The sequence below is a fragment of the Podarcis tiliguerta genome (genome assembly GCF_965153285.1).
Source record: "Podarcis tiliguerta genome assembly, chromosome: 2".
Taxonomy (NCBI): domain Eukaryota; kingdom Metazoa; phylum Chordata; class Lepidosauria; order Squamata; family Lacertidae; genus Podarcis; species Podarcis tiliguerta.
In genome coordinates, this window is record NC_139535.1 from 114,704,342 (window position 1) to 114,731,233 (window position 26,892).

At 44.7% G+C, this 26,892-nt stretch overlaps 1 protein-coding gene across 1 annotated transcript; it reads right to left on the reverse strand.

The window, feature by feature from the left end:
• On the reverse strand, positions 1 to 25,388 carry LOC310671267 (keratin, type II cytoskeletal cochleal-like; the record flags this gene model as incomplete). The annotated part of the gene is made up of 15 exons (XM_083427012.1): positions 1 to 389; positions 491 to 525; positions 1,293 to 1,513; positions 2,964 to 3,089; positions 3,528 to 3,692; positions 5,653 to 5,748; positions 7,390 to 7,450; positions 9,138 to 9,346; positions 12,684 to 13,159; positions 15,829 to 15,880; positions 19,510 to 19,605; positions 20,053 to 20,113; positions 21,776 to 21,969; positions 23,316 to 23,613; positions 25,339 to 25,388. 15 exons carry the CDS (start codon positions 25,386 to 25,388, stop codon positions 151 to 153), a joined length of 2,379 nt encoding a protein of 792 aa, XP_083283138.1. The 3' UTR covers positions 1 to 150.
• Positions 25,389 to 26,892: the final 1,504 nt, after the last annotated feature.

A 26,892-nucleotide genomic window follows, 5' to 3' on the forward strand; every position in this document is an offset into this window, starting at 1 on the left:
GAACGAATGTCTCACCCATCCCTACCAGGTGTGCATACCTGGCTAAAGAAAGGAGTATGCAGAGTAGCCCTAAATGCTCTTCTAGAAGGCTTAGGTGTCCCCGCTGAAGCACCGAGTTCCCCTTTCAGAATGCTCCTTTTTGTTTTCGTTTTAATATTTTGTTCTAAAAGAAGTGGAAGTGGACACAAATTTGACATTAGAGCTTTTTGCACTCCCCGCACTGTGCGCCCCAACTGATAGGCAAGGGGCACCCAGCTCACTGCCACCAGCCATGATGCCTCTTCCAACAATCCCTCCACCTCGGACTATGGTCCTGCTGCTCGAAGCATATCCTCCTCCGATACAAGGATCAGAATCATACGCAGCTCCTCCCTGGGTTCGACACACTGCTGCAGCGATAACAAGGAAACACAACACAGGTTTCATTAGTTCAAAACTCACAGAAGATCCATAGCAATGGTGAAAATATAGAAAGCAAAGTACGACTTACAAATATTCACGGGGCAGACCCCTTCACCACACAACCTGTTCAGAGAGAATGGGAAAGTCTCATATTTTCATTGTATCATGGATGCTGAATTCTGAACTGCAGTGATCCCCCCTTGTCTTGGTTCATGTGGCTCACCAGTTGAAATCAGTTGCAGTTGAAATCAGTTCCCAAGTGGTGGCCCTCAAGGGTTGGGTCATGCTGAGATAAGATCAGAGGTAGCCAACATGGGGTTCTCCAGTTGTTGCTGGATTACAGTTTCCCATCATCCCTGATCATTGGCCAGGCTTCCTGGGGCTGGTGGATGTTGGAGCCCAGCAACATCCGGAGGACACCATGTTGGCTAGTCTGGCATAAAAAGGTAAAGGGACCCCTAACCATTAAGTCCAGTCATGGCCAACTCTGTGGTTGCGGCACTCATCTCGCTTTATTGGCCGAGGGAGCCAGCCTACAGCTTCCAGGTCATGTGGCCAGCATGGCAAACCAGAGCAGCACACAGAAACGTTTACCTTCCCGCCAGAGTGGTACCTATTTATCTACTTGCACTTTGACATGCTTTCAAACTTCTAGGTTGACAGGAGCAGGGACCGAGCAACGGGAGCTCACTCCTTCATGGGGATTCGAACCACTGACCTTCTGATCGGCAAGTCCTAGGCTCTGTGGTTTAAGCCACAGTGCCACCCACATCCCTGGCATAGATTTTAGGAAATCTATGGGACTTGTTTGTAATGACTAGCCAAAGTCCCAGTGACTTCAGCAGACCTATTCTACATGTGACTATCTCTGGATCCAACAATCAACTCACCTGCTTTCCTCTCCTTCCAACAGCTTCCTGTAGGTGGCAATCTCAATATCCAGGGCCAGCTTGACATTCATGAGCTCCTGGTATTCCCGCAGCTGTCGGGCCATGTCTGCTTTGGCCTTCATCAGGGCATCTTCTAGCTCTGTTAGCTTGCACTTAGCATCTTTGAGAGCCATCTCTCCACGATCTTCTGCTTCTGCAATGGCAGCCTCCAGTTTGCTGCGCTGCAGAGGCAAAACCCAGAGACATAGTCCTGTCACATTCTCATCAATTGGGCTGAACAATGTAAGCTACCATGGATAAATTGGACATTAGGGCTAAAGTTCTAAAGGAGATTTTTCCAGCCTGAGGACGACATTCCCTTCTGGGAAACAGTGGTGGATGGAGGCAAAAAAGGGTTGTGCAAGGTGTTATGTACTGAAGTTCTCACCCTGGGCCAGCAGGGGGATACTGTAGATAGTTATGCAAATAAGGGATCGAAAGTGACGTTCAGTGATTAGATAGTTTTAGAAAATTGTTACAGTTACGTTGTACTGGAGCTCTATATAAGCAGGCTGACTGAACCCTTCAGTTCAGTTCAGTTCTGGCCTGTGAATAAACAAGAGCTGTTTGAAGAATCGCTGTGTCGTCTGATATGTTCACCCACAACTTAACACAAGGAGTGTAAATTTTATCTCTGTACAGTAGTTTCTATGCACATTCACACACCCCTCTGTATCCTCCATCCAGGCATCCAAAAGTTCAAGTCAGGCCAAAGAATCTTAAGCAGGATACAAAGCATAGTCAGGGAGCAGATGTGGCCTGGGAAAAGTCCTGAGGGCCAGATGGAGAAGGCTGGAGGGCTACTTTTGCCTGAGCTTTTACCCAGGCCTGAGGTTCCCCATCCCTGCTCTAGAGGGCCTGTAGTGAGAGTGACTGATATTAGAACCTAAAACTCTTCACATTGAAGTATGTGAGTTCTGGAGACCCCAGAGAGGCAGCTATTGTATCATCTTTGCAAGAATTACACAATTCAAGTCAAGACACTCTGTTGCGATAGGCAGATTCCTCTTCATTTATACACTGTATAGCAGGAAACATGAAGACACCCCCCCCCCCCCGCAATCTTGCCTATAGCAAAACTGGAAATCAATTCTGAGGATTCTGCTCAGGTGAAATATCTGTGGGAGGTTTCGAGGTAGTTAACCCAAAGTTGATCAGGCTTTCGCTAGGTTTTTAAAAAATTGACTATATTTCTTCTTTCTGTCAGTATAGTCCCAAATGCGTGATCTGAAAGGACGCGAAGCTGCAACCTTGCTGAAGTTAGGCAGCTCTGGAACTGTCCGGTGCCTGCTTATTAGCTAATAGACGCTATGGCTCCTACTCCTTCCAGTCCTCTCGCCTTCACCCTTTGCTTTCATCAATATAAACAAACAATAGAGTTTCTTCAGCATTAAGAGCTGGCTGAAAAAATTCCCCGAAGATTATTTATTGAGAAACGAATATCACATCCCAGGCCAACAATATTCCGCAAAGCACACCCCTCCATTTTCCTGCCCACAAATAGCATGAAGAATTGGAGGGTGAGGTTGCTCTGCCTTCATATTTTTCCTCAGCTCGCTGTGCTGGAGTTTCTTCCAGGCACAAACTGGTATAATTGTGGCAGACACCCACACAAAAGTTGCCCAGAGTTACCTGCCCTTTGGCACTGTCAATTTCAGCCTTCAGTCTCTGTATCACGCGGTTCAACTCCATGATCTCGTTCTTTGTGTCACGTAGGTTGTCACAGTGCTTGCCAGCTGTTGCCCTCATCTCTTCATACTTAGAAAGAAAACATGACCTGTGAAATACCTTCTGGAGCAGTCAGACTTCATAATTATCCAAGCAACTCTTCCCTCTTAATAATCCATGGTTTACTAAAGTTCACTGAAGTTTCAGCAATTTTCATGGTAGACAACAATTAGCCATAGATTGCATCTCATTTTTAAACACACCAATCTTCCTATACACCTTTTTTAAAAAAAAGACACCAAGCTTTATTAAAACATCATCTCTTTTTTTAAAAAAGTTTGTATTTAAACATCAACAATGCAATCAGCATCTATCTGATAGTACCTGTGAACGGCATTATCTTAGCCATCAAGACAGAAAATGTTTCAACAATGCTCTAGGAGCTGCTGGTGATTTGGGTTGTGAGCTTTCTCTGCTAACATATACAATATCAACTATCCTTTCCTCCCAGAAAAATCTAAATCTCACCTTGCACTGGTACCATGACTCTGCCTCAAAGCGGCTCCTATTTGCGATGTCTTCATACTGGGCTTTGACCTCAGCGATGATGTCATCCAAATCTAGGGCTCGGCTGTTATCCATTTGCACAATAACAGAGGTATCTGAGATGCAGGCATGGAGTTCCTGGAGTTCCTGTAAGAAGCTAGGTATGAGATTCCTCTTTCACCTGTTATTGCAGACCCTCCAAGTGTCCCTAATTTCCTGGGACAGTCCCAGATTTACAGAAGCTGTCCTGTTTTCTGATTTGATCCCAGAATGTCCCACTTTTCCTTAGGATGTCCCTATTTTCATTGGATAAATGTTGGAGAGTATGGAGTTATCCGACCCCCAAGTCATCTAAAGGCAGCCCTGTATAGGGAAGGTTTTTTATAAAATGGTTAATGTTTTGTTATGTTTTTATATATGTTGGAAGCCGCCCAGAATGGCTGGGGCAATCCAGTCAGATGGGTGGAGTATAAATAGTAAAATCATCATCATCATTATTATTATTAATATTGAATAGGGTGCTCCTGTTTTCCTTGGAGAAATGTTAGAGGGTATGTTATTATTAGATGACCATTTTCTGCATTCTCAAGGGCCACTCTCTTATTCAGAAGCTAGGCCTGGGGGACTGGAACAAACCAGTCCCATCTTGGATTTCATTTGCATGACATACCAGTATGGGATCCGCATATATTGGGGTGGAATAAGTCAGGGGTGACTAACTCCCAAGTCAACGGCTTGATGCACCCACCCACCCCCAATATCCCACCATTTTTGCTGGGTGCAGCAAAAAGGGGAGGGGTGTTAAAGCAGACACAGTGCTGGGCTGGGTGGAGCCCAGAGCCTTGATTCAGATCAAACATTTGATGAGCAGAGAGGGCAGTGACAGCCTTGCCTCCTCAGCTGTTCTGTATGAATCAGCTGAGGAAGGAAAGCTGAGTGCTTCTGTGTTTGTGTATGTTTGTCTCTGCCTGTGTGTATCGTGTGTGTGTGCATGCAAGAAAATACATGTGAGTGTGTGATGGGTACACCCCCTTTTGTCCTCACCAACTGCTGGCATGTCCCCATCTTGCCTCAAGTTTGCCCATGGGTGAATTCTTGGGCCCAAAAATGGTTAGCCACTCTTTACTTCCTGAAAGGCTCCAGGAATTATTAAAGAGATTCTTTGCCATTGGGGAATACACCCAGACTGATGTGGAATACACAGCAAGGCACAGGGCTGCATAAGAAAGGGGGTTGGTGGGGGGAGAAGAACACTAAAAAAACCTTCAGCACACCTGAATTAAAATGTAATGAAGTGATCAGAGACCAGATAAAGCTTCACACCAGAGACCCCTTGCAGTAGGGGAACTTAGGTCTGGTGATGCCTCCATCCTCTCTGCTTGAGGAGGTAACCCTCTCGCTCTTCTGACTCACATTATTTGCCCACAGAATGTCCTGCAGTTTTGGAGCCACCCCTCCACTATCACGCCACATCCAGGGGCATAAGGAAATTTCCCAGCCCCAATGGAGGAGGCAGTGCCTGTCAGTTTTTCCTAAGGAGATGGAGCGTGAGGAACTCTCCAGACAGCAAGACCCCTTAAAGGTTTCACTTTGCTCCAGATTTATGCCAGGGAGACATTCCAAGCGCTCTGGGTGTCAATTTGCCTGCATCAAGTTTGAACTTGTAATCAGGTACTGCAATGGGCAGTCTATGGCCTGACTGGCCTATCTTGGACTTCTTCCATGCTTGCCTGGGAGACTCCAGTAAACTTCTGTCTCAAACAAGACAGACTGGATCTGGCCTATGGGTTGCCAATTTTCATCATAGATGTGTGTGTGTGTGTGTGTGTGTGTGTGTGTGTGTGTGATCAGCTCCAGCTGCATAAGGTTGAATACTATGCATTGACTTAACATACCCGAAGTTTGGTTGTGCTTCTGAAAAATCAAATGGGCTCATCGGACATATGTCAAAATTCCTCTGTATACTGGCTAACCTTAGACTTTCTCCCTCTTTTATTACCATACATTCTCATTGTTTCTGTTGCTGTTTAAAGGAATATAGACTTTCCCCATTTCATCAATAAAAAGTGGGCTACAATGTGTATTGCAGATTAGGAAATGTCATTACCGCCTCGTACAAGCATCTCAGAAAGTTGATCTCCTCAATTAAGCTTTCCACTTTTGCTCCCAGGTCAGCCTTGTTCATGTATATGCAGTCAACATCCTAGGGACCAGTTAAACATATGGTAAGACAGGGTATTTTTAAACTACAATTTCCCAGAACACAACAGTGGGCCATTGGTAGAGTACTTTGATAATGGCCCACCCATACCCAGTATTTCATGCAGCAGAGCAGGAAGCCTGTTTGAAGAAGATACAAGTGGGACTTCTGACAGTGTAGAGTGGTTGCTGTTTAGGATTTCAGCCACTCCATTCCATTTTCCCCCTTCAATACCCAATCAACATCCCATGGCCACTGAGCATGCTCAGTTCTCACTAGTGAAAAGACCCTTGTTGAATCAGACCATTTAATGCAATTCAGTCTCCTTTCACCAGTGCTGAAGTCAGATACACCTGCTAATCTGGTTGGCTCCTTGGGGAAGAACCATCTCGCTCTTCATGCTCAGGAAAGAAGAAGTTTTGGCTCAGCCCTCGAGTATCATCTTCTGTCTGGAGAGGGCTAGAATTGTACTATCCTTCCATGTCTCAACATGGCTTCAAGACCTCATTGGTTCCTTATGGCTATGAATCATCACAGGTGAAGCCTGTTTTGTTTTGCTTTTTAACCTGGGCAGCAGCTAGATTCTTGACTGTGTACCTCTTTAGATACTTCCCCATTACCTGCACTTACCATCTTATTCTCCAATCTATTTGCCTGTCTGTATACTCAAAATGAGGGACATGGGTGGCGCTGTGGGTTAAATCACAGAGCCTAGGACCTGCTGATCAGAAGGTCAGCGGTTCAAATCCCCACGACGGGGTGAGCTCCCATTGCTTGGTCCCAGCTCCTGCCAACCTAGCAGTTTGAAAGCACATCAAAGTGCAAGTAGATAAATAGGTACCACTCCAGTGGGAAGGTAAACGGCGTTTCTGTGCGCTGCTCTAGTTCGCCAGAAGCGGCTTAGTCATGCTGGCCACATGACCCGGAAGCTGTACGCCGGCTCCCTCGGCCAATAAAGCGAGATGAGCGCTGCAACCCCAGAGTCGGCCGCGACTGGACCTAATGGTCAGGGGTCCCTTTACCTTTACCTTTATACTCAACATGCAATTCTGCTCCCCCCTCTGCTGTACTCCAGGACTGGTCCTACCATTAGACAGACCGAGGAAGTCACCTCACAAAGCATCCCAACATGGCTGCGCCCACTGCTTTTTTTCTTTAAAAAATTGTTTAGGGGTACTCTCATTTTCCTACCCATATTGAAATACTGCCCCTCAATGAGTCCAAACTTAGATTCACAAAGTGTTTAGGGGTATACGTACTCCTGCGTCCCCCCAGGGGGAAAAATCACTGGCTGTGCCTGACATATTTTTCTCAAAAGGCTGCAAACCAATCTTTACAATGCTGAAACTTGGAAAGAGGACCTCCAGTCACCTCTCTGCTTTTAGATAAACAACTAGTAAATGGACATTCTTTATATCCAACACCAGAAAGAGAATGGCCATAGCACAGTGCTAGAGCATCTTCAGAAGGTCCCAAGTCCAATCCACGGCATGATCTCCAGGTGGAGTTGGAAATGTCCTCTGCCTGAAACCCAAGCACAGCTGTTGCCAGTCAGTGTAGATGACATGGGCCAATGGTTTGACTTGGTACAAGGCAGCTTCCTCCGCCCCCATGCTCATTTCAATCAAGCTGTGCATCACGTACCTTTTTAAGTGTTACAAATTCATTCTCAGCACGGGTTCGTCCGTTGCACTCCTCTTCATACCTGGTGAGAAAGTGGATCAATTCTGGACAAGGCAACATGCATGGGGCACTCATCCTGATCTGATTGCACAAGATTGTGCAGAGCTTATATGATTCCCACTACGCATTTACGTTCATTCTGAGTTGTTTGCACTGAGGGTATATGACGTCACTCAACATCGTCTTTATCCCACCTTTCCCAATGCATTTTCCCATCAGTTTCCTTACTACATATTATGTGTGAAGCAGATCTGTTGGCCAGGAGACCAAATCCACCTTATTTGTGCAACTTGAATTTGCTGGCGCACGATTGATTCATACTGCAAAATAGCAACATTCCAAAACTGGCCCTATTCTTACATTGTAAAAAGTCTGTGACATTTGAACAGCACAGCAAATAGGTTTTTCTTATAGTTCAAAGAAATACAGGCATCATTTGGAAATATTGGGGGTTTGGACCACTGCAACACAAAGTGAATATCACAATAAAGTCACACGTTTTTGTTGTTGTTTCCCAGTGCATATAATTATGTTTACATTCTACTGTAGTCTATTAAGTGGGTAGGCTGCCTGTAGCTGCACTAGTGTCCTTGTAAGGTGCAGCAGGAGTCACTGTGCGACGGGTACAGATTCCTGCAGCCTCGTCTCCAACCCAGCAGCAACAGCAGCAGCAGCTCTTCCAGTCCTTCAACTTATAAAAGAACACAATTTCTGCAAAGTTCAATAAATCAAGATGTACCAGTGCTATGTTCTTTGGCAGAGCTATCATCTAATTTCTTGTACTAGACTGGGAATGTAGCTTTGGCTAAGGGTCAAGTTCTTTAACCTAGCATGGGAATATGGATCCTTTTTAGGTCTGGGGGGAAGAACCTATGGCCCTCCAGAAGTAGTTGGACCACAGCTCCCATCATCCCTGACCATCGTTCATGCTGGAGTGCAACAGCTCATGGAGGACCACTGGTTCTCGGGTCAAGCTATCCCTGTAGTAAAGACAGGAAGAGGATAAGCCATGAAAGTGGGGAATGGGCTCCTGAACCTCTTATCAGCACACAGGAGCCAGGGAGAGGGATCAATCACACTTATGTATTTAGTTTTCTTATTATCCTGCTTTCCTTCCATCATGAGAACCCAAGGAAGCAGCGATGTGGTTTCCAGGTGGTCACCCAGACAGGTCTTCAGACCTACTCAGACTCATGAACCTTCAGACTACACCCTGGAACTAAAATATGCAGACCCAACAGATATCTATGCTGCACTGCATAAGCCTTGTGTTGTGCATCGAATGCAGAACATCACAAGTCTTTGCAGAATGAAGTTCTGGAGGGAAGGGTGAAGTCTTTGCAGGATAGCTTAGTGTGTTTCGCCTCAGTGCATACGGATCAATCAACTATGCATGCTGAAACAGCGGCAAGTGGGGCTTATCAGAGGCCTTGAAAATGGCTCCTTCTGAGGGAATACTTCACAGAAACAACATCTTCAAACTTTGCATAAGCAAAATCTGTGTTGACTCAGAGTGGCAATAAAGAGATTTAATTTATTTCAATCTGCTATGTGTCACTAAACTTTTGAAGAGCTGCATATATTAAGGGCCTGTTTGTATGGTGTTCGTGTGTAGTAGAATACCCCACAAAAATGCTTTTTCTTCTTCAAATGAAGCTTATGCAACTTCAGAAAACATGCTGTGTCACAGATAAATATATGCCACTTACTTTCTCCTGTAATCCTCCAGTACATCTCTTGAGTTGGTCAGGTCAGTCTCCAGCTTACTTCGGTCGCATGCGAGACCCTCCAGGTGCCTCTTCAGGTTATTGATAAACCCATCAAACAAGGGCTCTATGTTGCTCCTAACTCGTTTCTGCTCTTGCAGTAAGCTCCATTTTGTCTCCAGCACCTTGTTTTGTTGCTCCAAGAAGCGGACCTAGCTCCCCCCCGCCCACAAAACAACTGTTGTTATGATGAAAGTAGACAAAACCCTGTGTATTTATCTGCATGTGTCCTATTTCAACAGCCCTTCTCCTTCCTGCCACCATAGTTATATCTTCCTCCAGCATGGAGACAGGATAGTGGAGGATATGGAAGACTCAGGCCCTACCTACTCAAACTTGGCTTTGCAGCCACATCTCAAATAACCTACTGTGGTTTGGTGTGTTGAGGTGCTGCTAGAGTAGTTTAAGAATAAATCCCTCTTGCCAGGGAACTCTGGGAAATGTGAAGGGGAATAGGATTCTCCTAACAACTCTCAGTACTTGTAACGGACATTTTTAGAGGAAGCCATGACTGTTAAAGTGGTATAAAGGTAAAGGGACTGCTGACCATCAGGTCCAGTCGTGACCGACTCTGGGGTTGCGGCGCTCATCTCGCTTTATTGGCCGAGGGAGCCGGTGTACAGCTTCTGGGTCATGTGGCCAGCATGACTAAGCCACTTCTGGTGAACCAGAGCAGCGCACAGAAAGGCCGTTTACCTTCCTGCCGGAGTGGGACCTATTTATCTACTTGCACTTTGAGGTGCTTTCGAACTGCTAGGTTGGCAGGAGCAGGGACCGAGCAACGGGAGCTCACCCCATTGCGGGGATTTGAACCGCCGACCTTCTGATCAGCAAGTCCTAGGCTCTGTGGTTTAACCCACAGTGCCACCCGCATCCCGTTAAAGTGGTATAATAGTGCCCTAAATATATGGAATGGATGTGGCCACAATCTGTTTTCTAAGTTAAGCATACCTAACTCCTTCAGCTTTTCCTCATAGGACTTGGTCTCCAGGCCCCATCCAAATGTTTCTTGCCCTCCCTTGGATGTGTTCCAGTTTGTCAATGTCCTTAAACTGTGGTGCCCAGAACTATGCTGCATCATAGCATCATAGCTGAGTGGGAATTTGGACCCTGGTCTTTGAGATCCTAGCCTGACATTTTATCACCACCTTTACTATGTTTATAGTCTACTGCTTGGGCATATTGAATTGCTGCAATATATATATATATATGTAAAACTACTTCCCCTCATTCCTGACCTCCATGCCCAAAGCAATAGTTGCATGAGAACATTTCCCCTCTCACAATACTCCCTACCCACCAATCATTTGGGAAAGCTCTGTGTCTACCCATGGGACAAAGTTGTACAGAATACTGGAATGTGTCCTTCAAATGTGTCAGTTTGGGTGAGAGATTTCCAGCTTTCTTCCAGTGCTGTAGGATCTAATATTTTGGCCAGTGTGTACAGAAATCCAGTATTCTGAAAATGGGAGTTGAATTTGTTTGGCATTAAGTAGTAGAACCCATTCTACTACTTTGCGTGCTGAAGACTCAAAGTTCAAGTTCCTCACATCTCTACTCTTGTGAAAATGCCATAGCTTTATGCTAAGGTTGCATTACACCCTTTAGAGGGTGGCTCAAGGAACCCCCTAGAACCATGGTCACTGGGAATACAGGTGTTAATTGCTTAGGTTTAACCTTAAACAACCACTTGCACCCTAAGGCAATTGGGCAGAACTGCTGCCACATGCTAACCCACCTCCCTAGAAGCACCAACGTGGAGTTGGTCTCAGAGAAGACCAAGAGGGCCATACCCCAAAACTACAGAAAGTAGAGGAAGAGAGACTGTAGCACAACAGAAAGTAACAGAAAGCTCTGTAGTAGAGCAAGTGTTTCGTATGTGGCAAGTCCCAGTCTCAATTCCTGATGTATCAATTTAAAGGATCGTCCTCAGGTAAACAAAGTAGGTAAAGAATTCTATCTGAGACCCTGGCAACACAGCAGGAACCTGTGGCCCTCCCTCCAGGTGTTGTTGGACTACAGCTCCCATCATCCTTGACAATTGGTCTTGTTGACGGGGGCTGAAGTCCAGTAGCCTCTGTTGGGTTCCACATCCCTGATTTAGATGGATAAGGCCACTTAATGTTCTTCCTCCCAAGGGTGCTTTGAGAGTTGTTGTGTTTTGTTTTGTGGTTGTTGTTTTTAAAAAAGCCAGGCAGCGCCTGTGGGTCTCAAACTGCTGGAAGCAATTGGGGGATCCAAGCAATGCATTGGTCAGTGGAACCGCTTAGCTAAGCTGGCTCGCTTTGAGAGTTTTAAAATAACCATCAGTCCAAAAGTAACAACCAATGTGTTTCAAGTCAGCAAGGCTCCTTACTAGGGAATTATGAATTACCCATATATTCCCATGTCAAGATGTTTCTGCTGTAAAACATGGTTTCATTCTCTTCTCCCCATTGGGACATGACTGGATGGTATTGAAGGATGGATGGCAGTTGGAGGATGGATGGCGGCTAACAGATTGAGGTTGAATCCTGACAAGACAGAAGTACTGTTTTGGGGGGACAGGAGGCGGGCAGGAGTAGAGGACTCCCTGGTCCTGAATGGGGTAACTGTGCCCCTGAAGGACCAGGTGTGCAGCCTGGGAGTCATTTTGGACTCACAGCTGTCCATGGAGGCACAGGTCAATTCTGTGTCCAGGGCTGCTGTTTACCGGCTCCATCTGGTACACAGGCTGAGGCCCTATCTGCCTGCAGATTCAGACTGTCTCACCAGAAAGATGCATGCTCTGGTTATCTCCCGTTTGGACTACTGCAATGCGCTCTAGGTGGGGCTACCTTTGAAGGTGACCCAGAAACTATAACTAATCCAGAATGCAGCAGCTAGACTGGTGACTGGGAGCAGCCGCTGAGACCTAAATGGCCTCGGTCCAGTATACCTGAAGGAGCGTCTCCACCCCCATCTTTCAGCCCAGACCCTGAGGTCCGGCGTTGAGGATCTTCTGGCGGTTCCCTCACTGTGAGAAACGAAGTTACAGGGAACCAGGCAGAGGGTCTTCTTGGTAGTGGCGCCCACCCTGTGGAACACCCTCCCAACAGATGTCAAAGGAAAAAACAACTACCACATTTTTAGGAGACATCTGAAGGCAGCCCTGTTTAGGGAAGCTTTTAATATATGAAGGACTATTGTATTTTAATATTTTGTTGGAAGCCGCCCAGAGTGGCTGGGGAAACCCAGCCAGATAGGCGGGGGTATAAATAATATATTATTATTATTATTATTATTATTATTATTATTATTATTATTATTATTATTAAAATAAGTTTTCCTCAGAGTAGACCTGCTGAAATCAATACGTTAGGTCCATTAATTTCATTGTGTATACTTAGTTGAATACTACCAACCGCATGCTTTCTTGCTGAAGATTTTGGTTAACGAATAACTTTAACTCCATCCACTGAAATATCTATACGAGTTGTTTAGAGTGGAGACCGCCATCGGATGACTCACCTTGTCAATGAATGAAGCGAATTTGTTGTTGAGGGTCTTCAGCTGCTCTTTCTCCTGTTGTTTCACCATTTGGATGTTGGGGTCAATGTCCAGGTGGAGAGGCTGGAGGAGGTGAGGGTTGACCGTGACAGGCGCAATGCCTGGTGAGCAAGTCCCACTGACTCCGCCAACTCTGTAGCCAAAGCTGGAAGTACCATAGCCATGTCCAAAACCAGCAGCCCCCAGACCATATCCATATCTCACTGGGCGGTAGCTTCCAACAGCTATTCTGGGCCTGCAGGACGCAACACCAGAAAGACTTCTGCTACCAAATCCTAGCCCTCGGGGGCCCACACTGCTGCCCCCTTTGTATGAGACGGTGCTAACGGCACTGTAGCGTTTCACGTTCCTTGGTACCACAGCTGAGGATGAGCTGTAATTCCTGACTGCACCACCCCCTCTAGTACTAGCACAGAATGACTGGCAAGACATAGCAGCTGACAGACAGCGGAATGAAGGGTGATGCCTTGTGTCTCTGTGTGCTGGAGCAGGCAAGGAAGTTATCCACAGGCGGTACCCTCACTCTGAAACCAGAACTGGAACTTTCTCCTCTTTTTATCTGCGTGATGGGCAGCTCTCATCAGCCCCAAATCTCCATTTACATCCCGTTTATTAGCTTGGGGTGTTGGTTAACCAGTATGCTTGCCCGTTTTGCTGAGCAGAGATCTGAGCTATACTTAAAAGCATGTCTCCCGTAACTTCTAATTTAATGGCAGGGAAATCCAGTTCCATAAAAACTAGACTTGAAGGCCTCCACTTTTTATAGTGATGATGAAAAGAGAAAAGGACTCTTTTGATGTCCTCAGCATATTCAGAGTTAGGAAAGAGGCGCTTGATTCATTTTACAGGTGAGAAAAAGCAAATGTTGATACATAAGCCCATGAGAATGCTTAGCTGGTGATGAACAGATGTGATCAAAATCTGAATTCAGATTATGCCAATGTAACTCTGGAGCTCCTTGTTGATTTGCCCTGGGTCCAGGTTTTTTCCAGGGGGGACTCACAGGAACTCAGTTCCAGCACCTCTCATGTGGGTACTGGCACCTCTCCATTGTCATTCTAAGAGAACAAGAGAGGTATTCATGGAGAGTTCTGGCACCTCTTTTTCTAGAAAAAAAAATGGCACTGCTTGGACCCATTGAGCAAAGGAAGCGTGGCTGGAACTATATGTCTGGGTTGGCAGCCCCACATGAACACAGACCCCATTGCACATTCCTGTCCCATGCAATTTTTGATAGAGCCAAACACTTGCTATGCCATCAAGCTGAAATTCTGATCATCCCTGCAAACAGCAGCCAAGGAAGTGGAAAGGGCACTGAAAACTCACATTGCGATGGCATCATATTCTGATGGCATCATATTCGTTCATTTATTTATTGGAAATGTCTGTAAATTGCCTTTGGACCAAATGTCTCCAAGGCAGCTAACTTTTCGGCTTCTCTTTTTTCCGTTTGTTTTGCCACATTTCTGCACCGTAATTCATCAGTATTTTAGTGTTTATTTCTCCATCCTGAATCCCTGCTTTGCTATTAGTTACCAGCCATCACAAGATGAAAATGCAAGAGACAGAGTAATATGCCTCCCTCAATGTTCTTGACTGAGAAGTCTTAACAATCCGAAAGTAAGCTGGCATGGTAGGGCTTTTAAATGCTCCAGCTGGCAACAAAACTGTGTTCACCACCATCCATTTGCTCACAGCCAACCCTAACTCTGTGATGAGCATACTCATATGGTGCACATGCTGTCAAATGCCTATTTCTTATATTCACCCTTCACACTTTTAGGTGGACACTTTAACAAGAATCCTACATGTACAAAAAAGAACGTATGAAGAGGCCCCGAGTTTTGTGGTTTGTAGAAAAGACAAATTCTGAAACACAAACATTTAAATTTATGATGAATGGTGCCAAAAAAGAGGTGCAAACTGATATGGAAATGCGGGGACCTGAACTTAAGATCAGAAAAATGAGAAACAGAGAGAAATTGACGTTGACATTTCGCTCATCCTTACTGTCTGAGTGGCGTGTGTAATGACATGGTCAGATCTTGCAACTGAACCTTCCCACTTTATCAGGGGCAGATTTAGGGGAGCGCTACCAGTTTGGGACGTGGGTGGTGCTGTGGGTTAAACCACAGAGCCTAGGACTTGCCAATCAGAAGGTCGGCGGTTCAAACCCCACGATGGGGTGAGCTCCTGTTGCTCAGTCCCTGCTCCTGCCAACCTAGCAGTTGCACATCAAAGTGCAAGTAGATAAATAGGTACCACTCCAGTGGGAAGGTAAATGGCATTTCCGTGCACTGCTCTGGTTCGCCAGAAGTGGCTTAGTCATGCTGGCCACATGACCCAGAAGTTGTATGCCAGCTCCCTCAGCCAATAATGCAAGATGAGCGCCGCAACCCCAGAGTCGTTTGCTACTGGACCTAATGGTCAGGGGTCCCTTTACCTTTATTAGTTTGGTTGCACTGGGCACAGAACCTCAGGGGCACTGCAACTATGGATTGTGAGAGGTGGGGGGTACACCAAATTTTGGCATTATACAAGGCTCTACTGAAATTTGAGAGCCCAAGGTCCACCACTGACTTTATGTCTTCTGCAGCTAACAGTAGAATCAGAATTTGAGCTCCATTGTTCTTAAAGATTTCTTTGCAGCCGGTTTTCTCAGAGCATATCAAAGCACCTTCAACTGGAGGCATGGCAGGGAGCATTAAATGCACATTTGCATTCCATGTGCAAGTTTTGAAAATTGCATCAGGTATAGGTGTGTGCATGTGTGATGATTATTAGTGTGATCAGAACAGGCACGGTGGGGAAATAAATTTTTTTTGCTGCCATGGACCTTAGGAAAATCCCTCTTCAGTGCTGACGAAGGAAGGGCATTCTACGCATTCTCAAAAACATTTTTGAATAAACAAAGTTCACTACTCCAGTTAGCATGGGGGCCATAGCTCTGCAGTAGAGGATCTGCTCTACACGCAGAAGATTCCAGGTTCAATTCTCAGCATCTTCCAGTGGGGCTGGGAAAGACTCCTGTCCGAAGCTCTGCACAGCTGCTGCCAGCCAATGAGCTAGGTCAGATATCTTCAGCCTTTTCAGACTCAGGACCAACATGCATTTGGGGACCCATATTTGGTTTGGTCTCCCTGGGTATGGAGCTGCAACTATGATTTAGAATGGAGTGTGAGAGGCAGAGGGGCACAAAATTTTGTCATTGCACATGCTGCTGTTGAAATTTGAGACCCCAAGGCCCATCACTGACCATATATTTCCATGGTCTTGGTGCTCCTCTTGCAATTCATCTTGGATCAAGCTGTGCCCCACTAGTGAGTTCTACCCCATCATTGAAAACCAGTGAGTTAGATGGACCAGTGGTCTTAGTAAGAGGCAGCTTCCTTTGGATGGTATTCAACTAAGTTTTACTCAGAGTAGACCCAGTGAAATTAATAAGCATGACCAAGTTGGTTGAATACTATCTTATGTTCATAACGGTTCAGAGTTTAGCCTTCATGTTTCTTTTTCAAAGAAGCTGCAGAGCAGAACTTTGGTGAGCTCATAGACCAATTAAGGTCTCTTGTGCAAATGAAATTCCACCTAAAGTCAAGTTGTATGAAAGGAGCCCCACACAGTCAGAATCAATGCACACAGCTTAGATTGACAGCATTTTTATTATGGAGGTGGCATGATATTGGAAAGACTTCAACATAAACACAAAAGTAAGACAAGTGCTGTGGTGGTTTGATTACAATTATAGTCCAGAAATACATCTCCTTTCCTTACAAGGAGCCATCAGTCATGAAGCCAATAAACTGATACGACCTCCATGTTTTCCTTTCTTAGGGTTCTTTATCTTTTCATGATCAGACAGCCTTTCAAAGAGGATGCCTTGAGGTACAGGAATACCCTCCAACAGCTCTTCAAACAGGGACTGTCTTCTGTAAAAGTAAGATACATGGCCACTCTAGATACATGGCTTTAGAGCCCTGGCTCCTCCTTTCAAACCCATTTTCCCAACACTTGAGAACTGCTCACCCTGCTTTGATACAAGAATGCTGCCTCAGCCCTTCTTCTTTTGGCAATGTCTTCATGCTAAGCCTTGTCCTCGGCAATGATGCTGTTCAGGTCCAGGTTTCAGTTCTTGTCTATTTGGAGAATGACAGAGGTGTCAGAAATGTAGGCCTTCAACTGGGCTATTTCCTACATGGGGGAAAAGTTGAAGAAAGAGGGCTTACCAAGGTGAAAGACACCCACATCTCTACCACATTCAAGCACTGGTCCACACTGAGCAAGGAAACTTTGCAGCCTGAAGCTTATTTCAGAGATGGGGAACCTTTGGCTCTTCAGATGTTGCTGGACTCCAGCTGCCATCATCCTAGCCAGCATGCCCACGGGTCAGAGATTATGGGAGTGGTAGTCTAGCAATGTCTGGAGGGTTCCCCCATCTCTACTGTACTAGATGGAAAAGTGAAACCCTAAAACAGCCTTTCTCAACCTGTGAATCCCCAGATGTTGTTGAACTAGAACTCCCATCACCCCTAGCTAACAAGGCCAGAGCTCAGGGATGATGGGAGTTGTAGTCCGACACTGGCGACCCACTGGTTGAGAACAGCGGCCCTAGAACAATCCGCAACCCTGCTTGAAAAAAAAAAGTCCTATTCTTGTTAAAATTGAGGTTGCAGTCACCTCAAAAGATTTCTTTGGTGCTTGGTTGGTTCGATGTCAGGCCTAACTTTGTATTTTGTCTATCCATTCATCTTTCAGTCCTGATTGTATTTTATTATGGCATCTGAGCAACATATTAAGTAAGAAACAAGATTTCAGTAGTGAGCAAGAGGTATACTTCTAGGACAGCTTCTCTAGCAGAACAGCAAAGATGCTGTTGTAAAAATTGCTGAAATGGCAAAACTGATTTAGCAGTGCCGGGTTAAGCCCTGTAGAGACCTCATGGCAGTTGAAATTGCAGCCCACCCCCATTGTGCTCATGCTCTACTGGGATAGCATTGAACCAAGAAAGCTTGATTTCAATTTTCTATCAAGGTTTTTTTGATCTGTTGTCTCAGGGCCCCTAAAAGGCTTGGGGCCCATATGCCTATGCCTACACAGCCTATTTGGTACTCCAGCACTGTGATACAAAATAATAAAAGCCAGCAAAATACTGGGTATTTTGAAAGCCTATGGTTTCCTTCTATTCACTACTTTTAAAAACTGCATTCATAGAAAGAAGGTTGGTGGAATTGTCTGGCTTTTGCTTGATGGCTTATTGCTTTTCTTTAAATACAGTGGTGCCCCGCAAGACGAATGCCTCGCAAGACGGAAAACCCGCTAGACGAAAGGGTTTTCCGTTTTGGAGGTGCTTTGCAAAATGAATTTGCTATGCGCTTCCTTCGCAAGACGAAAATGTCTTGTGATTCCTGGGGTTCCCCCCCCCCCCTCCCAGCCTTTTTCCCAAGCCCCTAAGCCGCTTAACAGCTGTTCGCTAAGCCGCTTATCAGCTGATCTAAGCCGCTAATAGCCTTTTAGGAGCTAATCCGCTAATCCCTTAAGCCTTTAATAGCCACTAATAGCCGCTAAACCGCTAATAGCGCTAATCCGCTAATGGGCTTGCTTCGCAAGATGAAAAAAACCGCAAGACGAAGAGACTCGCGGAACGGATTCTTTTCGTCTTGCGAGGCACCACTGTAATATTTGATAAGTGTGTCTTTTTATTATAATATTTGCAACATTATTATATTGAGATGTATATTATTATTACTTTTGTTCTTTTTAAAATTTGAATGTTTTCTAAAAAGGAAGCAAAATCAGAATTCAGACCTGATCCACATGTTAGCACAAGAGTGTGTGAACTGATTCCTTGTGATCTAGTTTCAAGGCCTTCCAGTAATACAGTGGTACCTCTGGTTACGTATTTAATTCGTTCCGGAGGTCCATTCTTAACATGAAACTGTTCTTAATCTGAAGCACCACTTTAGCTAATGGGGCCTCCCACTGCCGCCGTGCCGCCGGAGCACGATTTCTGTTCTCATCCTGAAGCAAAGTTCTTAACCCGAGGTACTATTTCTGGGTGAGCAGAGTCTGTAACCTGAAGTGTATGTAACCTGAAGTGTATGTAACCCGAGGTACCACTGTACCTTGGTTCCCAAATGGCTTGGCTCCCAAACAAATCAGGCTCCTGAACGCAGCAAACCCGGAAGTAAGTGTTCTGGTTTGCGAATGTGCAATGCGGCTTCCACCTGAGTGCTGGAAGCTCCTGCAGCCAATCGGAAGCCACACCTTGGTTTTTGAACAGTTCTGAGAGTTGAACAGACTCCCGGAACAGATTAAGTTTGAGAACCAAGATTCCACTGTATATGAAAAGAAGATTCATGCTAGCTGGACAAATCATGCAATTCCTTCAAAGGCTAGTATAGTCATGTGATTTCTGCATTCACTCTGATGCACAGCTCCTTCCCTCTAGGATCAGGGTTGGGCTTTTCAGATAATGCTAGACTCCAGATGACATCAGCCACAGCTAGCATGGCCAATAGTGAGGGGTGATGGGAGTTGTAGTCCAACAATATCTGGACCGCCAGAGATTTCCCATCCCTGATTTAGACTTCAGCAGAGAAGTGTAGGATTAAGCCACAAGGAGCTGGTTTCCTCTCTGTTAGGATGCCATCTGAGTAGAGGCCTAGAGAGTGAACTTGTTGGTAGCAACCAATGCTTGAAGATGCAAAATGTCAACCAGAGCTGGTTTTGGTTCATGTTGCTACAGTCTTCTTTCTTTCTCCCTGAAAAGACTAGAAGGTGTTCTTACTTCTTCATATAAAGCTCTCAAGAAGTTGATTTCATAAGTCAGGGAATCCACTTTGGCTTGCAGCTCAACCTTGTTCATAAAGGAAGCATCCACATCCTGGAAAGAGAGAAAAAGATCAAAGGGCTGAACACCACAGCAGATGTGAGAGCCAAAACGAAACCACAAGTTTCCCCTAAAAGTACAAGGGTTAAAGCATGCATTTGTTTAAAGCGGTGGCCCCATCACTCTGTGCCAAATGTGCTGAAGTTACTGTTATGTATTCAGTGGTCTGTGTTTGCCTGAGCTTGAATGAGGACTAAGGATTCTGAGATCCTTTGCTCTCATTCGATACAGGATGTCCAATCACAGAACGTTTCAGGATTGGGGCCTCTGCCATTGGCCCTTGAACTCTGAGTTGTGATTCGCAACTTGGAAGTTTAGACAGCCAATCACATTGGCTGGGAGTGGCCCAGGCTTTCAGAAATTTATATAAGCAGTTGCTTTGCCCCTGTTTCCCAGTTATGTAGTTCAGTCAAGGTTCTTGCCTCATGGAAACCCACTCACCTTCTTGAGCACCACAAAATCATTTTCTGCACCTCTGCGCTTGTTGATCTCCTCTTCATTCCTGTTGGAGGGAGGGGGAAATTGAGTGACTCATTACCACTGGATGAGTGGAAGAAAACACCTTCCCACCTATTTCACAGCCTCCCATCACCATCTGTCACCTGCCACATTAATCTTTGGATCTTTCACCAGAATAAAGTAGAAGGATGGAACCCATGTGCAAAATAGTAGGCACATCCCTGTTTGAAGACTGATATTTGCTGAAGCTAAGAGTGATTATAATTCCTTTTATGATTTATGGTTTGCAATAAGCATATGTTTTTTGTTTGTTTAAAACATTATTGTACTGGTTAGTATTATTTTTATTTTGAATTGCACATGGTGGGCACCATAATCTTTTCAGTGTTTAGGGCCTCTAAAGGTCTTAAGTTGGCCCTGGTAAGAACACTCTCCATGCCCTGCTCCCTCTCTCCATGAATCTACCTCCTCGCCATCTGTCATCATCTGCTCCTTCTTCCTTCCATTGGTCCCTGCCACCCGCTTGCTTTCCAGGCAAAGAGCCAATGAGCAAGTAGGCAGGGGCATCCACTGCTTCTGTCTCTCAGCACCTCCACCACCGTTTGGGCCAGAGAGAAAGGTGGGTGAACGCTGGCAGGTTGCAATGCTGAAGAAGAGGAGGAGGAGGAGGTTCGGGGGCTTTTGTCATGGGTGGGGGCTGCTGGAGTTTGGGCCCTCAGAAGATGCCTAGCCAGCCTGACTTTTGACATGTGACCAAAAATAAAAAAGATTTTCATCTGACTGAGATTTTGCTTCAGGAGACAACTGACAGATTCCTTTTCGTTTGTCTATTTTATAATATTTTGCCTTCAGTCAGATTGCTGCAGTATGTGCAAGTAACTTGAAGCAGGGGTTTCAGTGTGGCAGCCCCTGTTGTGGAACAGCTTCCCTCTTGAAAGACACCACCTGCACTTTCCAGAAACAAGTGTGTTCCAACATATTGGGATTTCAGCTCCGTTCGTCCAAGCTGATAAGGCTCATCTTCCTCCGAGCCCTCCCAGCAGAGCATTAAAACAACACCACAGCGGAAGTATGAGATAGATATGAGCTACAGTTTTATGCTTTATTACTAAGCTATGCAGAGAGCAAAGAAAATATACATCCTCTCTCTATGAGAAGCAGAGAGCAACTGAACAAAGGAAACAACAGAACAAAGGAAACAGGAAACCAGTAACGTCACATCCCGTCTCCCTTTCCCATGAGACTCCAACAGTATCTGGACTCTGTGGATTGTAAACAGAGTCCTGTGACTGCAAGCAGCTGCACAGTAAGGAAACAGAAACTAACACAACAGACTTCCTTAACTGGATAAATGGGTCTTTCTCCTGACTGTCTAATTTGTATTGTCTTCTTTTAAATGGATCTGCTGTTGTGATGCTTTAAACTAGTTGGGGTTTTTTAGTTTGCTGTTTTTAACTGCACACTGCCTTGAGACAATTGTGCAGTAGTTGATTTATAAATTAATTGTGGTTATGATAGAATTGTCTTCTTTTAAATGGATCTGCTTTTGTGATGCTTTAAACTAGTTGGGTTGGTTTTTTTTTTGTTTAATTAATTGTAGTTATGATAGAATTGTAAAAGTGGAAGGGACCCCAAGGGTCATCTAGTCCAACCCTCTACCATGCAACAATGATGATGATAATATTAATAATTTTACAATACCCACCTTATCTTGAAGTCCTGCATGTTCAATTCCATGCTTAATTGTGGTCTCTGTCCCAGAAGACTATCCAGACGTCTTCTTAGATTACTGATGTATGACTCAAATATAAGATCAAGGCTATTCCTGGTGATCTTTTGCCCCTGCAAGAGGCTCCCTGTGGTCTCTAGCATTTGGTTCTGTTGCTCCAGGAAACGGACCTGAATGTATCCCACCAAGACAAAAATATGTTGAATGTTGGCATCGTGTACATACAAAACAGAATACGGGATGCTAAGCTATACCACCGTCAAAGGAGGTAATATCCTGACATCTTTCCCTTCTGTTTTTAAATAGATTGCAAGAAATTGCCACAGCAAATACTTTACACAGAAAATGTTACAGGAAGCTGGCAGGTTGTACCTAATGAGCTAGTATTAATAGCAACTCAAAGAGTGGTTAGTATCAAATGATTCAGAATGTCCAGGAGCTTTGCAGATGGTGGATAAATGGAAAAATATAGGAATGAAACTGGGAAGTGTTATCTTTTGACACATTGTGTCTATTGGTTGCTTAAAAAAAAAGTATGGTGAATTTTCTGTGGATTCTGATACATGATCAATTGTGACTTTGGGCTCTCAGCTGCCAGTAGGCACCAAGCAGTGTAGTCTGATATCTTGCACGGCTACCTGGTCTTCCAACTTCAACCTCCATCTTTATTCATGTGCTCATTTCTTCCTAGCAATCCCATGCTAAATTCTCATTTACTCTCACATATTGCATAAGTGGGTACAACATTTGAAGAGCTTGAGCTATGAACTGGAAGCACCTTTTTCAAATTTCATCATCTCTAGGTCTTTCTCACAAGACAAGCAAAAGCTGAACACTATGCAAGGTACACAAAGCTATCCAAACACATTCCATTGACACAATGCGTTTTAGCTGAAGAACCAGACCTTCAGTGTTAGAGAATTTGATCTTGCATAATGTGCCAATGCACTACACCAGGAGAATGAAACTGGATCCAACCACAGCAGGTGTGTGGAGCCTTTGGTTCCCATTATACCCAGCTGCCATTGTTCATAACCAGGGATAATGGGATTTGTAGTTCTTCCCCATCTCTGACTAACCATCAGGAAAGGATCCATGATGTGAGAGCAAGGATGCTCTACAAATACAGTGGTACCTCGGTTTTCAAACTTAATACATTCTGGAAGACCGTTTGAGTTCTGAAATGTTTGAAAACCGAACAATCAATACGGAAAACTCAATACGGAAGCCGCATGGCATGTTCGACTTCCGAGACATGTTCAAAAACTGAAGTATTTACTTCTGGGTTTACGGCGTTCGAAAACCAAAATTTTCGTCAACAGAGACTTTTGAAAACCGAACTACCACTGTACACGGCTGTGTCTATTTCTAGCAATGAAATGTTGGTAGGATATAGTAAGCAGGGAAAGAAATAGCTGCCCTATATTGTCAGTAGAGCTTGTTTAAACAGTAGCAGGAAGAAACTTCATTTAAAATAGGGTAAAGTTTTTAGGATGGCATCCAGAGAGAAACTTACCTTATCAATGAAGGAGGCAAAGTTGTTGTTGAGTGTCTTGATCTGCTCCTTCTCTTCCTTCCTCACCTTCTGGATGGTGGGGTCAATCTCCAAGTTAAGAGGCGCCAGGAGGTTTGGGTTGATGGTAACCTCATGGTTGCCACCGGCGCCAGCTCCGTAGCCACCACCACCTCCTAAGCCATAGAGGCTTCTGCTGCCAAAGCCACCACTGACACGTCCAAAGCCTGCACCACCTCCCCAGGAGACCGAAATCATGCTAAGGCTAGTTCGGCTACCTGGGATAACAGCTGAAGAGGTGCTAAAATTCTCCTCAGGGCAAGAAGGGGAAACAGAGAGAGATGAGACAAGACTCCTGGACAGCCAAGCTGAAAGGATCCTCTGGGAGGCTCATGCGTTCCCCCTTTTTATCTCATTGGAGAGCTGGGTTTGGCAGCTGGAGATCACAGGTAATTGGCCTGAATCAATCTCTTTGGTATGTCTGGCATGAGGCCTTTTCCATTATTTTCATCACTTCATGTACCTAACGTAGTGTCCTGACGACTTGTAAAACTGGTAAGTGGAATTTTCTAACTCTGTGTCTTGCCCAATGCATGATGGTTCTTTTAAAATTAGATTCAGAAGCAATACAAATGCAAGTGGGTGAGAAGATTACAGTTTTTATTCTGAACAGTAAGTAAAATAAACATTACCAAGCAGCACTTAAATCTGCCCATGAAATGCCCTGAAGAAGCGTCAAAGCGAATCCCAGGTAGCCTTCAATGCATAGTACTGGGTCCAACAGTCTATGCTGAATTTCTGAACTTCTATGCTCCAAAACTAGATATTTTATAGATGCTGGCTCAGCTATGAGCCACCCTGCCCTACATCAAAGACACATACTGGCCACTACATGCTTTTAGCCATTTGCCACCAGACCACACCCCAAAGGCAACCATCAAAGACTTTTCACAAGGAGTAGAATAGGGAGGTAATAAACAAAGGTAAAGGGATGTGCGTGGCACTGTGGTCTAAACCACTGAGCCTCTTGGGCTTGCTGATCAGAAGGTCGCCGGTTCAAATCCCCACAGTGGGGTGAGCTCCTGTTGCCCGGTCCCAGCTCCTGCCAACCTAGCAGTTTGAAAGAACGTCAAAGTGCAAGTAGATAAATAGGTACCGCTCCGGCGGGAAAGTAAACGGAGTTTCCGTGCGCTGCTCTGGTTTGCCAGAAGCTGCTTAGTCATGCTGGCCACATGTCCTGGAAGCTGTACGCCAGTTACCTTGGCCAGTAAAGAGAGATGAGTGCCGCAACCCTAGAGTTGTCTGCGACTGGACCTAACAGTGAGGGGTCCCCTTTCCCTTTAAACAGAGACAGGAAGAGTTGACCATGTCAGATCACTATCTCATCAAATTTCTTCTAGAATAATTATCCCATAGGAGCCTGCAGTTTACAGTGCTGGAGTTTCCTAAAGGCATTGCTTTTAACTTCATATAAATTAACAAGTGATTTCTTCTTCTTTGAACATGATGGGAATAGAGGAGGCTATCTGAAGCTCAGCGAGAGCTGCTGAGGCAGCTCCCTTGAGAATGATTCTCAACCAGGCACATCCTTCCTTCCTTCCTTCCTTCCTTCCTTCCTTCCTTCCTTCCTTCCTTCGACATTCCTGTGGTCTTCCTTCGTCAGGTTGCAACACCCATTGTGAAGTCAGCGATGCCACAAGTGTGGACCCATATACTCAAGTTTGTCACTGGGAGAAACAGGAGGTGCTCACATTGCAAAGTGTTGATTATCGCAATGTGTTATACGTAGGGCTCCCTCTGAAGATGGTTTGGAAACTTCAGTTAGTGCAGAATTCAGCAGCCAGGTTCCTCACCGGGGCAAGATGCTTTGAGCATACTACACTCATCCTGGTCTGACTGCACTGGTTACCAATTAGTTTCCAGGCCCAATTCAAACTGCTGGTTTTGACCTATAAAGCCTTACACTGCTCAGAACCGCAATACCTTAAGGTACTGAGGTATACTGCCTCTCTGCATTTGAACTTACCTGGGCTCTGAGATCATCCTCTGAGGCCCTTCTTCACGTGCCTTTTCCATGAGACGTTTGGAGGGTGGCAACACAAGAACGAGCCTTTAAGCAAGTTGCATGAAAGGAGCCCCACACAGTCAGAATTGATGCACACAGCTTAGATCGACAGCAGTTTTATTATGGAGATGGCATGAAATTCAAAAGACTTCAACATAAACACAAAAGTAACACAAGTGCTGTGGTGGTTTGATTACAATTATAGACCAGAAATACATCTCCTTTCCTTACAAGGAGCCATCAGTCATGGAGCCAATAAACTGATATGACCCTTTTGCTTATTCCAGGTGATTCTGCTACATATTGATTATGCAAAGACCATTCTGGTGTTGATACTTGTTTCTAGGCTCTTATACATAATGGCATAACATTCTGGGAAAATTAATTCACCCAAGGACAAGGTAAAGCCAGCTAAGCTGTCGACGTGTTATTGTTTTGAAAACAGCAACAAAGAACACAAAAGAATGCTACTATTTTTACTGCAAACACTGAAACAATTTCTTCATTTTTTACTGATTTCTGCTTCCTAATCCCAAAGACTTTAGCTTGATAGAAAACCGAGAATGTTTTCAATGAACCACTGAAACACATTTGTCTTTCCTGAAATTTATATTGATAGGGTTTGTGTTTTCTGCATTATTCCAGAGAAAAACCTTCCACGAAAAATGTTCATGGACCCAATATGTTTTATGGAAACCAAAATTACAAATGACAACCCTTCTTTATTTCCTCTGGAAGATATTTCACATGGAAAGAATGAACGTCATTCCATGATGGTTGGCTTTTACGCAGCATTACCCAATCACTCTTAAGGGTAAAACTAAATATGAAAAGGGAAATCCACTACAGTGGTGCCCCGCAAGACGAATGCCTCGCAAGACGGAAAACCCGCTAGACGAAAGGGTTTTCCGTTTTTCAATGCGCTTCGCAGGTCGAATTTCTCTATGGGCTTGCTTCGCAAGACGAAAATGTCTTGCGATTCTTGAGATTTTTTTTCGCTTCCCACCCCCTTTTTCTAAGGCACTAAGCTGCTAATAGCCTTTTAGCAGCTAATCAGCTAATCCCTTAAGCCTTTAATAGCTGCTAATAGCCGCTAAACCGCTAATAGCGCTAATCCGCTAAACCGCTAATAGGGTTGCTTCGCAAGACGAAAAAACCACTAGACGAAGAGACTCGTGGAACGGATTTTTTTCGTCTTGCGAGGCACCACTGTACTTGATTTCCTGATTATATTTTGATGACTATATTGAGGGGGAACTGAATCAGGTTTACAGTGTTGAGGGAAGAGGTTTAAGCCTTTAACATTTGCCCTGCAACTCTTCCCCCACACAAGAAAGTATTGTTAGCTATAGAAGGAAACAAGACTATAGGTCCCCATCCCATTAATTTGTCAGAAGAGCCATACATATTATGCCCATTATTTTCAGAAAATAATGAATTGTTTTTATTAGGGGACAATTAATGCATTTTAACTTCAATGTGTGTTTTATGGCAGATGTGAAAATTAAAAATGTA